Genomic DNA, 15,500 nt, shown 5'->3' on the forward strand with positions numbered 1-15,500 from the left:
AAATAATTAAGTTAAGTAGCAACTACACTGGAATTTTAGACATTTATTTCCTCTCATTCTTCTGGTTTTCATGTGTAATAAATGTTGCAGTACATGCAGTGCATTTCAAATTAAAATAAAGAAGAAAAAGTAGCAAGTAACATAGAGAGGAAGGAACTTTCTGGATTAATAAACACCCAAATGGTGCTGCCATATCTAACTTTAGAGTTATCCTACAAGAAAACAAGTCCAATATTTCTAGTATTGATCAATTCTTCATATTGAAATATCTACAACAAGCTGGAAAGGAGGAAAATCCTTCTGATAGTGTGGCTTGGTCTAGGCAAAACATCACAAGCATTCAGTGTGTTAAGAACTGTCATCACAAAACATAGGAATGTTCTCCTTTTTGATACACATCCTTTTTACTGACTTATGTTGGGTAGTTCAGGAAGAGTCTATAGCATTCATAATGCATTTGGATTCCTCCTATTTGTGCATATTGCATCATATTCAGGTAATGACTACAGATCAGTTTGCCACCCACAGGCTATCATAAAATGGCATTAGTTATGTTAACCACATATGTTAACCAGTTGTCAGGAGCAGGGGGTACCAGTCACACTACTTTGCATTATTCATTATGTTTTGCTTTGCAGTTGACTGCGTCAGTGCTTTTGAATCTACCTAGTTTTCCTATGCACTCGTGAATACCTCAAACTCTTTCCTACATGTAGGTAATCTACACAAATTTAATCATAATTTTATCATAATTTGCCAGCTCAGTGCTCAGACTGTTTTCCAAGTAATAAGTTAATGAACCTTAGCAATCCTAGCATGGATCCCACAGGCTCGCTGCTGTTAGCTTCTTGCAGAGGTGAGAATTGGCTGTTTATGACAAGCTATGTTTGGTCTTGCAGTGTCTGTGCCCAGGTCAAGAGAAAGCCACAGGACACTTACCAACTCCTGAGTGGCTATGCGAAATCATTGCAATGTATATTGTTGTCAACGTGCCTACATCTTAGGGGTGTACAATGGTGCTCATGGTGGTGGACTTGTTTACCAAGGTGGCTACTTTTATTCCACTGAAGAAGCTGCCTACAGCTTCTCAGACATCATGTTTGTTGCTGCAGCATATGTCTCACTGCCTTTGCCTGCAGGACAGCATAGTGACTCTGCCCCACGAGGCTGGCGGCGGCTGTTGGCGCGATGCAACGTCGCGCCGGCCTCGCGCGCGACGCGCAGGTAGAGCGCGCGGTCCTCTCACCGGCGCCGCCCCTGGCCGCTGTCTTCGGCCGCCCCAGGGGCGCGTCCGCTCGGGTCGGGCGGGGGACCCTGCTGCGGAGGTCGGCCGGGCCTCGTGGGGCCGTGAGGGGCGATGGCGGGGCCTGCGCGGTGGAGCTCTGCAGGGGGACGGGCACTGCCTGGCAGGGCCAGTGCTGTGGAGCTGGTTGTGCGAGGCAGGCAGGAGCTCGGCCCCTGGGGATCATCGTCGAGAGCTGCGGTGGCTGCTTGGCGGGCTCCTGCCCGCAGCGTTGGCTTATAATAGCTCACCCCCGCCCCGGTAAGGGGGGAACGTGATGGGACTGCGTAGAGGAATGGCAGAGATGCCCTGGGCTGGTGGAGAGCAGAGAGAGGGCTGGTTGTGATTCTCTGCTGGGTGTTGAAAGAGTTGGGATTGTTCAGCCTGGGGAAGGGAAGGCTCCGGGGAGACCTCAGTGCAGCTTCCAGTGCCTAAAGGGGCCAGCAAGAAACCTGGAGAGGGACTTTTACAAAGGTATGTAGTGACAGGACAAGAGGTAACAACTTCAAGTTGAAAGAGAGGAGATTTATATTAAGTATAATGAAGAAATTTCTTACTGTGGGAGTGGTGAGGCACTGGCACAGGTTGCCTCAGGAAGTTGTGGATGCTCCATCCCTGGAAGTGTTCAAGACCAGGTTGGATGGGGCTTTGAGCAACCTGGTATAGTGGAAGGTGTCCCTGCCCATAGCAGGGGGGGTGGAACTAGATGATCTTTAAGGTCCCTTCCAACCCAAACCATTCTGTGATTCTGTGATTCTGTGTGATGAATTGTGGGACCTAGTTTTCTGCCAAGCTCTGGAGGTGCAACTCTTTGTTTCCACTCCATATCACCCACACCTACAGGTCATGGGAAGCAGGTGAACCAAATCCTGAAGCAGTATTTCCACTGTATTAGTTAACTTCAGGATGACTGAGTCTTAGTTCCTGTTGGCAGAATTTCCCTGCAACTGTAGTGACCACTCTCCCATGCAGCAGACCTTTTTGTATGCACAGTGCCCATCCAGATACTCCAGCATTTGTTCAGGGGCTTTCCTTTGTGGACTTCCTTGAGTACTTGCTGTGTGTGCATTTGTTTCTTCAAGAGCAGATAGGAAAAGCAAAGATTACTTACCAAGAGGATGCTGACAGATGTTGGTGACTGGCACCAAACTTTGCAGTTGCATGAACATGTTTGTCCAGTGAACATGTTCATTCCTTACCAGCTCCTCTCTGTTGGTGAGAACAAGGTCCAGCATGGCCCATCTCCTCATTGGTTCCTATATTGCTTGGAGAAGGAAGTTATCATCAATGCATTCCGGGAATCTCCTGGATTTCTTGTGCCCTGCTGTGTTGTACCTCCAACAGGTATTGGGGTGGTTGAAGTCCCACATGAGGACCAGGGTTTGTGAATGTGAGGCCTCACCTACCTGTCTATAGAGGGTCTTATCCCCTGGTCTTCCTGCTAGATGGCCTGTAGCAGATCCCACTGTATTGTCTCCTGTCCCTGTCCTCCCTTTAATCCTGACCCATAAACTCTCAGTTGGCTCCTCATCCATCCCGAGGCAGAGCTCTGTGCACTTCAGTGACGTAGAGGGTGACACCCCCTCCTCGTCTCCCCAGCCTGTCTTTCCTGAAGAGCCTGTATCCTTCCATTCCAACACTCCAGTCACAGGCTGCATCCCACCATGCCTCCATGATGCCAGTGAGGTCATAGCCCTTCAGGCATGCGCACATCTCTGACTCCTCTTGCTTGTTCCCCAAGCTACATGCATTGGCATAGAGGCATTTCAGTTGGGCCCAGATGAAAACCAGCTTACTGCCTGGAGTGGCTGGAAGTCCTTCGTGCTTTTACTTTTGATCTCAGGCAGCTGTTGAATGTGCAGTCAGCTACCCCTGAAATTGTTACATGGTGATTCCTAATATTGTATCACCTCAAGCACACTGTTTCTAAATAGATACACTGCATTTCAGCCAGATAATCCTGCAAACATTACTTTGTGTGCGTCTGATGGTTATGTGTTAAGTGTCATGTAAGATTCCACCCTAGACATGAAAAGTATTTTGAAAGTTTCAGCTACAGCAGTTGTATCAGCCTTTTTTTAGAATATGCTCTGTTCTTTTACTTCAAGACAGTGCCATTCTTCAATGCCCAGCCAAGGTAGCACTGGTGAGAGCTAAATATCATGTAACTGTGAGTACAAGCATGCTCACAATCAAAGTCATGTGAATTCCTCAGAAATAGAATGATAAGACTCTTGGATACTATTCATAATCTTGTATTTTATTTTCAATAGATATGCACTTCCTAAGACTGTTGAAGTGACTGTAACAATGCCGATGTCATACTATTTGGTCACTGCTGTTGCTGATGTGTCACTGAAGAAGACTAGAGGTTAATGTGGAAATTTCAAAGCTGTATGCTTCTATTTCCATTCCCCATTCTCAAGACCTTGGTCGACAGTTTCTGAACTATCCCTTATGTTCCCTGCATGTTTTATTTACACTAATGAGGTTAGTGTGGCTATAGAGTGTAGGATAGAAAGAATGGCAGTTTTATTATGATGGGGTCTGGTAAATGCCAGACATGTTTGAGGTATTGTGGGAAGCTAGCTAGAATGTTGCAAACAGCAGGCTAGTAATTGCATATGCATACTTGCAGTTGGCTATTCCAGAGAATGATTTTTTTTTTTTTTCCCTTTTTTCTTTTTCTTCTCTTTTTGGAAACTGAGTTGAAAATGTACTGTTTGCAGTGAGGTGTCCTAGTTCACCAAATTATGACAATTAAAATCACTTGGAATGCAGACCTCTGTTTCTCCTCTAACTAGCTGACAACTGTCGTATGTGTTGGAGAGATTTTATTGGATCATAACAGTGATGATTCTACACTTGGATAGAAATCACCAGTGTGAGAACTGAACATATTCTTGAAACTAGCATGCAGGTATGTGTGTTTCCATAGTTTAATCTCCAGGAAAGATAATAATATTTGATTTCTCTAAATCAGTCTATGGGGAAACTAGTCTTCAGTTTAGAAACTATGGAATTAAATCCTTTGCTTTTGTAACTTATTGTAAAACTGCTCAAGTCCAGTAGAGCTGTGTGAGTATACCCATTCATATCAGCTGTATGTCTCATTAATACAATATATAGTATACAGAGAGCCTTGAAAATTGGGTGTTATCTAAAAAGTTTTTGAAAACTGGTACATCTAAAATATTGCATAAAGGAATAAAAATAGGCAGAACTGGTTAACTCTGAGCCCTTGGGACTGATCTTTTATGTTTTTTAATTCTCAAATAGATTATACTTTATTTCTTTCTCTTTGAGTCCTGTGACAATATCTTGTTTCGCTATATGACTCAATCTTGAAGAAACTACTAAAGTGAAAGGTGCCAAGACAAAAAAGGGAGCATCAGCCATTTAATAGGAGCATAAGATCTTCAGATAAATCCCCTCAGAAAAGTTGAACCACAAAATTAATTGGGTTTTTTTTAGTGAAAGGGTTTGCTAATAATTGAAAGCTCTTCCGGATTAAATTTCATCATTCAATACTATATGTCTTATGTTCACAAACATTTTTTGTGCATTATTGCTGTTTTCATAACTGGTAATTATCCTGTGCCTTTGGAACCAGAGGTGCAGTAATGTATTTCTAACCCATACCAACTTTTGCTGTCTGACAGTGGTATCCGTCTGGTAAGCCATACTGCTTTTTAGCTGTTTGGATTGTCTGACTGTTCATATCCATACCATCCAAAAAGTTATCCTAACCAAGTGGCATGCTGGTTTTTAAATCAACATTTTTGTACAGTACCCAGACCTATCTTTTCCAATTGCCACCAGCTGCAAAGTTCACAAACCTGTGTGCGTGAACATTTATTTTATCCATGATTATTTACTGTACTGTTCTCTGACTGCATTGACTTTCTCTGCAGAAATCTTGCAATATACTGCTACTCTAATAACAAGAATCACATGAAATAAGTGTTTATCAAATGTGGCTGTGGAACAAATGTCTGGACAGAGACTTTCCAATGGACAGGATGTAGACTATAATTTTAATACCAGTATCAATTATATAACTAGTTTCTCATAATACAAACATAACTAGCATCAAGCAGTAGCACACAAGCCCCATAAAGTCCAATATATTGCTTAGAATGGATACCTAAAAGCATTCGTTATTGCTTAAAATAGATAATATGACAGGTTTTGTTAATATCTGAAATTATTTTAATGTTTTAATTAAAAATATAGCAGAGTAATTATAGTGTTTGATTAGGAACAATTATATGTCTCTTCAACATAGTGTTATCAGGTTATTTGTTACCTGCCTTTCTCAAAGATTTGTTTTTAAAGGAACACTGCCAACATATGATGGATAGACTTTCAGTGAAATAAATGAAACACCAGAAAATTTACCACAGGCAAGTGGAAAGAATCTAGATGCTGAATATATACTGAAGTCTGAGCTCAAAGACATTGACAAGAATTTACATTTTCTTATTGCCTTGAGATGTTGTAAATTAGACCATGGTTTAAAAGATGTCACTGTTGTACATCTTGATTACCATATGCTGTGATCTCTACTCTGCTATATATGCTATTTGAGTGGATGTAACGGATGGGAACCTAGCTGAGAGTTTCTTCTGTCTCATGACTGAGAGACATTACAAAGTATGGTTTCTGTCGAAGTGTATTTGGTAAAGTGTATATATTTCTGTTCATCATGACTGTTTATTGCATACATAGGTGTGCAGCTGTTCTATGACCTTCATACCTGGCCCCACCAGGGCTCCTGGCCAACACTCTCAGCACGGCCAACAGTGAGATGGTGAGAAACTGCACGGTCCCACGAGTAAACAATTAGAGATCTGGCATAAAGTTGGCTGTTTTTCTAAGGGTATAAAAGCAGGACCCTCTTGTGCCTGAATCCGAAGCCTCACCTGTGGGTGGACGCACCGTGTCGGAATTTTCCCAATTACCAGGGACTCGCGTCATCAGCTGCAACAGGGCTTCTCAGTTTGAAGTGTGGGACTGGTTGGTGATTCGGTGGTAATTGGTGATGTATTTCTTCTTAATCTCTATTCACTCTATGCAGTAATGATTTGATGCATTGCTTATTTTCCTTTGTACTTTACATATATATGATTTGCTTTATTGTACTTATTTACTGTATATAGAGAGATATACGCCTGATTCACATTAGTGTGATTGTTTACTTTAGTGTGCTTATTTGCATTAGTGTGCTTGTTTGCTTTAGTGTGCTTGTTTAATAAACTCTGCATATTTATTTTTTTTTTATTCTACAGCTAGCGTATAGTCATTTTGTGGCATACCCTGCCTGTTAGGCTACATTTTCATAGCAAGTAAAAGCTCTACAGCCTTCTACATAATTTAAGACTGATAGAGAACATCACTAAAATATATTATTTTGCTAAACAGTATTATTCCCACTGTTTGCTTACAATTTTCTTTTATAATCCTCTTCAGATGATTACAAGGCTCATGAAAGCCTTGTGCAAGTGAAATCAAATCAGGTATGTCAACACCGAGTATTTCAGAGAAGTATGTACAATAACATTTATGTGTTCTGTGGCAGTACCCTGACCATTCTGCATTCTATTAAGTTTCAGTTAGTGTTAGATAAGAGAACTAACTGCTTCCTGAGCTGAGCTAAGAATAGAATCACTGGAAAGAGCGAGCCAAATCCATATATGTAGAAAGCTGAAGAACTGAACCCTAATGAGGAGATTGCCATAGTCATCTCACCACTGGAAAGAGAAGAATCTTCCTTCTCTTCTTTGCCTCTCACTCTGAGCCAATGTTGCTTAGCTGCATGCTCATGAGCCCTCCTTTTACTGATGTTATCCTTTGCAGATTCTGAAAAAACCGATAATTATCCACTGCTTTGCTGAATTAGTTTTCTGCCAGATTAGGCAGTAGAAGAGTTGAATCAGCCTGCAGAGGAATATAACAAGTATTAGAGTTGGTACGAAGTTCATAGTTAAAGTATGAAGCAAGTATAGGCCAAGAAGAAGAGCTGAGCAGGGAAAAGGACATTGCCATTTTGTTAAGTGGCAAGCTGTTAGATCTGCGCAAATTATCATGCTTAACTGTATTCTAATTTTACCTTAGGAAAAAGCAACTTTTAAATCATGCTCTATAGAATGCTGACCACAAAAGCTGACACGTTACTTCTCTGCTACCTGGATGATATACTAATAGTACCTGATAATTTCTAACTAGTGAATGCTTTAAAACAAAACAAAACACAAAACCAAAAACAAACCACAAAAAATAGATGTGAGTCTAGAAGTGACATGCAAACTCAAATGTTCCAAGGAAAAGAGAAACATACACTGGTTTAATTTCAGGATGTGGAAGTTTTTACAGTAGTTTGTTTATTTTTATGAATTAAACAAAAATAGCAAGCCAGGAAAAGCATTTACAGGCAAAGGGTCTATGCTACAATAAAACACTGTAATCTTCTAACCCTGCCAAGACTCTCCTGCTTAAAATACATCTTGAACTTGTGGTTTGGTTTTTTTTTGTCTGTAATGTAGCACTATAATCCATCTAGAAGCTAATGTGCCACTGCTGTTTATTTCTACACTGCTATTGAGAATGGGACTGCAATCAGCATCCTGCCAAATCCTTGTTCTAGGCCACAAAGAATAAAGAATTTGCTGGATTCTAAGAAAATACATAGTAGAACAATTACAATACATAGTTTTGTCAGCAGTGGAGCTAAATGAGATGTGGTTGTCTTTGCATATCTTAACTCATTGCAAATTCTTGATAGAAACTTTTCTTGCATTGGCATCCTTGAATGCTCCCTCTCTTATGTGTCTCTACATGCACAATTTTTAGTGTTTCTATTCAAGGATTCTTTGCTGTATAGTTCACAGTGGAATTTTTTCTCTTATTGAAGCACTTATGGTACCTATTCTCTCAGATCTATTTTTCATCTAATTGGTAGAAAATTTATTGCTTTAAGATGTTTTCCCTAAGATAAATGCAGTGGTCTTGAAGCTTTTGGAAGAAACACAGAAAGAGGCAAGGTAACTGTGTAAACTTAACTATACTCCAATCAAAAAGGAATGTAGATCTAGGAAGTATTGCTGAAAGGTAGGTTTTGTAACTACATAACATACATAGCAATGACTCTTCTGTGGCAGCAGCTGCTTCTCCTAGACGTGGATATCTGAACAGATAAGATACACAGATAGACTGGTACGGTTATTTGTTTTGTAAACACAGTGCTATGGATTCCTTGGGTTAATACTCTGAACAGAAAGTGGTTACCAACAACTGTAGTTCCTGCTTGCAGGCGATGAGGGTGTCAGGTTTATGCAGAGTAATGTGTACAGCAATGAAAGATTTTTAGCTTTAAATAAAACCCCTTACCTTAAGGAGGAAATTAACACGGTAATCAGTAGTATTTACTACTTCAGTCAAGGAATAAAGCCAACTTCCTCTTTCTTTATCTCTGCTCAAGCTTTAGGCGTAAGTATTTGTTGGGGGAATTTTTTCATCTCCTTTTAAGCCCATCAGCCAAATGTTTCGCCAGTCCCACACCTGATTCTGAGCTAACTGACATGTTTTAGCAAGTCAGAGGAAGTAATGCGTTTGTCTTCAAACCTCTGGAGCCCTGGAAAGTTCTCAGCTACAAAGCTCTACATCCTATTTTAGTGTAGCTTCTTCTTATGTGCAGATCTGGCAGAAAACAATTGGAGACTTCCCACTGTGTCAAAGGCACCCAAGTGTCTACCTGACAGTTGTAATATTCATGTGTCCAAAACTCTGTTCCTCTCACCAGAAAAATAAACCAGAACAAAGAAGTTCTGAGTCATGTTTCCTGCTGTTTAAAAGCTGAAATATCTCAGGCATTTATTACGGAAAGCAAGTCTTCAAAGACAAGAAAGAAGTAGGGCTTCTAGCAAACATATCTTACACTATGGAAAAGACTCAGTTAAGATATTCCTGAATGGAGGCTGCCAAACAAAGATGGAATATAAATCATAGCAGATGCTTTAAGGATATATTTAGGACTTTGTGCAATTAAAGAAATGTTTTATTCTGCATCTTAAAAAAAAAAAAAGAAAAAAATATAAGAAAGAAAAAACCATTGTGGTAATAACTTATTTAAGGCATGGGGAAAAAAAAACCCCAACATTCTTTGTTCTTATCAATCACTCCTACTACTGAACTATAACTAAAACCAGTATTTAACAGTGAAAAAGATTTGTAACTCTTTGACAAAGATTTTTTTTTTCAACATGCTGTAGAAATTCTAGGTTTTTAACAACTCCAGCAAAGTTGGAGCTTCAATTGCATCCAATTGTGTTCTAAATGATGTTATAGAAAATTAAACTGAAACCCTTATTCTTGTAATACTGAGCATATGCAAATAGGTGCTACTGTGAAACAACCTCTGTACATAACTTCACCTGTATGAATAGTTCCCATCGTATTCTCTTAAAATTTGATTTTAGTAGCAAAATACAGTTATGGAAATTTCCACACGTACTAGAACATGATCTTATTTTAGCTTTTCTGCTTCTTAGACAAGAATTATGGATTGATAAGAACGAAGAATGGTGAAAGCAAATGGTTGTTAATATTTCCTTAATATATTTAAATACAGGCCAGGCAGGGTCTAGCTTAGAAGAGAAAGCTCTCAGGACATCCCATGCTATTAAAAGAAATGCTTTGCTGATTTAATAATTTAATAATTAAAGTTTTTCTTTTGAGGTTGGGTTGTTGTTATATGCTAAGGAGTGTCTAAGAACATGTTGATGAGTAAACAGTAATTAAAACTGGTACAGCTCAACATCAGGGCTAGGACTAAACTCCAACGACTTAGTGTGAAATGTATCTATGACCTAGTTTATGCTACAGGGTTGTCAATGTAACCAAGTATTTGAAACACTTAGACTAAGGTGTGAAAAAATACCCTTCCAGGTTCATGTAACAGTGAGAACAGGTACAGAACTGGGAACAGAACCTGAGCTCTTGTGGGTGCCTGGCCCTCATCCCCTCCCACCCCCAAAGAACAGTTAAACTTAAGAGTTCTTGGTAAAATAAACTCGGGACCTTTAGATTATGAATCAGTTCCCATTTTCTACTTTTCCAACAATCGGGTTAAAATTTTCCCATATTAAAACAAACAAAAAAAAAAAGGTATTTAATCACCCACGTGATGACAGAAGTGTAGTGATCAGGGAGGAGGGAGCAGATAGGGCAGTAATAAGGCTAAATATAGAAAATTAAGGTTAAATCGTGACGGTGAGATGCAGTCGAAGCTAGTCGGGCTCCGCGCATTGCCACGGCTGTCAGGCCCCTGCGCAGCCTCTGCGCGGCGTCCCGGGGCCGAACCCTGTGGCCAGGGTTCGTCCCGGGCCCTCCTCTACCGCGACGCGACACGTCCGAAGCACCCCCAGGCGAGCAGACGGCAGGGCCCAGCTCCGGGACACCCGCTCCCGCTGGGTCCCACCGGAGAGCCGCGCAGGGCGCCGCGGACCGGCACCCCCAGCGGGGGGCGGGCGGGGGGCGGGTCTGTGTGGGGACTGGGCGGGGCGGCTGGGAGGGAAGGGGGCGCCGAGGCCCGGGCAGAGGATTCTTGGTGCGGGCTGGAGAAGCTGCAGGGTGGGGGCAGACCCGCGGCCGCTGGAGGGGCGGGATCAGGTCAGGCGGCACCAGCTGCGGTGTGAGGTGCCGCAGCAGTCCGGGGCAGTGGCCGTCCTGGGAGCATGCGGCAGGAGGAGGAGTGAAGAGTCGTGGCCGCGCCGCCGCGTCGTTTCTCCGCTCTCGCCAGGAGCTTCGCTCTTGCGGGCGGAGGCCGGACTCCGCGAGGGAAAATGGAGCCGTTTCCCGGCGGTGAGTACCGCGGCGGCGCACCCCGAGCCCGGGATGGAGGCCCGCGGCCTCCCCGGGCTGGCCCGTCCTGCCTCGCTTCCCGCCGCAGGGCCCGGGCGCGGCAGGGGCTCCCGGCGGGAGCTGCTCACCATGGGGAATGGGGAAGGCTCCTCGGTCATGCTGTCCCGATTGAAGTCACCTTACGTCTTGTTTTATTTGGGTGAATTAGGCACACGTGTGTTGTAAGTTGGAAGGTGAGAGGAGGCTCCCGCTTTTTCGGTACTTGTTGCCTGGCCATAGTCTCACGGTGACAGATTACGGACAAGGTGAAGCCAGGGCAACTTCTACACCAGGGTGTGTTCTCACTATGTGTTGCTCAGTGGAAAGGAAGAGCCTTGTAAGCACCCGCAGTGCCAAAGCCATCATGTCTCTCTGATGGGAAGGAGGACCCAAACCCCCTGTTTATGCCATTTTCCTGATCGAAGCACTCTACAGTGCTCCTCCCAGCAAGGGAAAGGAGAAATGAAATACAGGAGGACTTAGGGTGTTTGAAGAAGTGTTTCAGGGTGTTCCCGGAAACCAGGAAGCTTTCAGAACTGTCGGTACATTGACAGAATAGTGCTTAAAGTAACATTGTGGTTGTAGTTTTGAGATAAGCATGCAAGAGTGTTTGTTGACAGAGTGTGTGTGCTTGTGCTTGTGACTGAAATGAAGCCATGTGAAGTCCAGGTTACTACTGCTTCTGTATTAGTAACATATTGTATCCATCCAGGACAGAAGAAGAAATTAAGCTCGCAGATCAAACTGAAACTCAAGTATGTTTGGTTAGTCTTAAGACCATAGCCAAATATAGACTTAGGACAAGACACTGGCTAAAGCAACAGCTTTCCTTTTGAAAATACAGCTTTTTCATTATAGATAGGATTTGGTCTTTTAAATGACAAGCATGCTGCGTAGCCATAGCTAAAGCACAGGGTAGAGTTTGCTGCATTGTATTTTAACTCCTCAGTGACCTGCCAAATCAGAGTACAGAACTTCTGCCAAAATCAGAAAAACCCACATGCAGATAAAAACAAACTTTCTGTTTCACTTGGGAAATATATTGTCATTGCCTTGTGTTTCCCTTTTCTCAAATACACTAAAAATTTGATATCTGAAGGTCATGAGCTCTATTTTGTTGGTTTAACAACCAAGATGGACCTTTTCCATGATTTTTTTGTTTTGAGGGTTTTTTTTGTTTGTTTCCTTGTTTGTTTTGTTTTGTGGATTTTTTGTTGTGTGGTTTTTGGTTGGGTTTTTTTTTTTTTTTCATATTTAAAGTACAGTTTGTACAAGCAGTTGATCTTTTGGTTTACAGCTTATTACAGTCACAGAGTTGTAATATGCATTCCTGTATGCATGGTGAAAAGACCTTGACTTTTAATAGTAATGCAGTTTTGGGAAGAATTTTGTTTAAAGTCATATTGCTGAGCCCGTTCCCTTTGAGAGAGACAACCATCATGTTGCTATCGCTCTAAAAGTCTGTTTGACATAATACTGTTACTGCATTATGCAACACAACATTAGAAAGATTCTGCCCTTTATCCATGCAACTGGAAGAAGTGGCAGTGTGAGCTTGAGCATATAGCTCAAAGGTACTTTGTGCTACCACTGAGAAGCCATGTTCATGCTCAGGACTTCCTATTTCTTTTTTCCCTTATGAGAAAAGGCTGGAGATGATGGTAAGATGGTTTGGAAGAAAATTTGGAGCCGAAGCTGGTTAATAAAATTCCTCCAGAAAGCTGGCTCTGCTGGAAGGGACACTAAAGAGAATGTGCAAATATTAGAGCACAGATGTTGCTCCTTATTTTGATGATCTTGAGGTGTGTTTGATGCTCAGTAGCAGCTGCTAAAATCTGAACTGAAAGGGATGCTTACACTATTGGCTGGTGGTCTGAAGCTTTTATGGGCATCAAGTCTTTCAAATAAACTATGCTTCATGGTAACTGAAAGGTTTTGGTTTGTCTTATGCAGTAGTAGTGAGTTCTGTTTGTGGGTTTGTATGTTAATTTCCTGTACAAAGTGCTGTGCAAATTTAGAGGAAAAGATGGTTGTCACAGGAAGCTAACGGTATTACATTTGTAGCTCTCTGAGTTCTTTGGGGCTTTTACTCTTACAAAACAGGGGGAACAGACTGAGTCTTACAATTTTCCAAAGCATTTCAGTTGGATTTGGAACTCTCTGATGCCCATTTGTCAAACTGGCAAGAAGACAATTTCTTGTTTTACTTTATGGATGTAGAGCCTGTTTCAGAACGGATATGTATCTTTATAAAACAGTCTTTAAGGCAGCAAATGCGCTAAAGTGGATATGAAAGCTCACTGTTTTTCTAATTCAGAAAATCTCATTCAAAGAAATCCTTTCCTAGAAATGCTAGTAGGTGTGCTGAACTCTTAGTGTTTGAATAGTTTCTCCAGTGGAAATACTCAGATAACCTAAATAAAAATATTTAAGATTTATTTTTTTATTTCGCCCCTCAGCCCTGTACTGGAAGCATAGATCCAGTCCTCTTTGGAGAGCTCTCTGCTATGCCTTCGCTCCTGCCCAGGAGTTTAGTTGGAGATGATGTGTGAGTTCTGTAGCTCTGGAAGAACAGTTAATTGCAGATCTATTCTTAGATCCTGGAATCACTGACTTAATCATAGGTTATCTTAAGTTGGAAGTGACCTATAAGGATCATCGAGTCCAACTCCCTGATCCTCTCGGGACTACCTAAAACTAAACCATATGGCTAAAAACGTTGTTCAGATGCTCCTTGAACTCCGACGGGCTTGGTGCTGGGACCACTTCCCTGGGGAGCCTGTTCAGTGACCAACCACCTTCTCAGTGAAGAACTTTTTCCTGATGCCCAGTCTGAACTTCCTCTGAAATGTTATAAATGTTCTAAATTAGTATATATTTTAGAAATGGTTATTGGTAAGATTTTATTTTTTTATATAAATTTGTCAAATATATGTGACTATTCTTAATCTGAGACCTTTCCAGAAATGTGAATAATCAAGCTGTACTTAGAAGTGCATGGAGGACTTCACTATGTTTGCACTTTATTATTTTTCTAAGTTGTATGACCCCAAATCCTCTGAATTGGTAACTAAAAATTAATGAGCAGAATTTATTAATTCTGTCTAGTCATTTGTTACCTACAGAGTTTCACCCCCTCCACAAAAAAAAAAAAAAGGTGGAATACTGGCTAAAGAAGATATATCATTTAATTTGGGACATCTCTCTTTTTACAACATTATGAAATGCTTTGCAAGCTTTTTGCTTTTATTTTTAGATTGCATGTGTTTCTGAAAGATTACTTCACGATTTCCTGTTTAATATGTTAAACACAGAACTGTTCCATTTGAGATGAAAGCAAAGGTAGAAGTGAACTATTACAGTGTTTCTCACTTAAGACAGCCAATGTGCATAAACAAGTAACTGCTGAAGAGAAAACTTGTGATGATCTGCTGAAATGTAAATAATATTCACTTTGACTGACATTCTTAAATTATTTTTATCTTCTTTACACAGGAAATGGAAACTTTGAAATTAATTGCATAACTAAACTGATGAACAAAATAAAAAGGCTTTCATGGGAAGTTTTTTTGGTGTTTTTTTCTTTTTGGGTTTTTTTTTTTTTTTTTTGTAGAAGGTAGACATGATTCAAGTTAGGTAATGTAATTTACAAAGAGAAAAATGTCATTTGCAAAATCTAGTAATTTCAGCTAGTTCCTGTCAATTCAGCAATGTTTTCTTTCTTTGTGTTAGTTTTGTTCAGTATATAGTTCAGTGCATATATATATATATATATTTTTTTTTTTTCCCTTGGGCGACATGGTCTAGTGTGAGGTGTCCCTGCTCATGGCAGGGGGTTTGGAACTAGATGATTTTAAGGTCCATTCCATTCCATTCTGGTATTGGAGATTGCAGGAGCATGTTCTATGTGCATAATCTGCTGGGGACAACAGGCATACACCTAACTGTCAATATAGCATACTGTTGTGTCATGGAGCAGAAGGATTCCTGTTTGTTTTAACTGTATATTCAGTCTTGAACAACAGACTGAGTAATCTGTTTTGGTGAGACAGTAGATAAAAAAAAATCTCAGAATCTCAGTGTTTTCTCTCCCTCCTGCATGTTTTGCATATCCTAAGCATTTTACTTTAGTCAAATATTACTGACAGAAAAAAATGCTGATTCTATCTGTTTCTATGTGTGAATCTTGTGTTGTTGAAGTGCATGTTGCTGGATAGTATTTTTCCACAAAGCCGTGTTGTAGCATCTATATCTTGTGTTCCTATGTCAGCTAAGCTAAACAGGAACCTGTTTTGTCAATGAGTTTGATATGTATTTG

At 41.0% G+C, this 15,500-nt stretch overlaps 1 protein-coding gene across 3 annotated transcripts in view; it reads left to right on the top strand.

Annotated features, from left to right (window-relative positions):
• The first annotated feature begins 10,685 nt into the window (after nucleotides 1-10,685).
• Nucleotides 10,686-15,500, top strand: part of LNPEP (leucyl and cystinyl aminopeptidase) — a 43,003-nt gene continuing 38,188 nt past the window's right edge. For 2 of the 3 annotated variants that reach the window (XM_030469712.1, XM_030469714.1), the window contains exon 1: nucleotides 10,882-11,143. In XM_030469712.1, the coding sequence (XP_030325572.1) occupies nucleotides 11,125-11,143 (19 nt within the window). In that variant the 5' untranslated portion in view covers nucleotides 10,882-11,124. Of the gene's footprint in view, nucleotides 11,144-15,500 lie in introns of all 3 variants that reach the window. The other variant, XM_030469713.1, reaches the window with a different exon arrangement.

The sequence above is a fragment of the Strigops habroptila genome, chromosome Z (assembly GCF_004027225.2).
Source record: "Strigops habroptila isolate Jane chromosome Z, bStrHab1.2.pri, whole genome shotgun sequence".
Lineage (NCBI taxonomy): Eukaryota > Metazoa > Chordata > Aves > Psittaciformes > Psittacidae > Strigops > Strigops habroptila.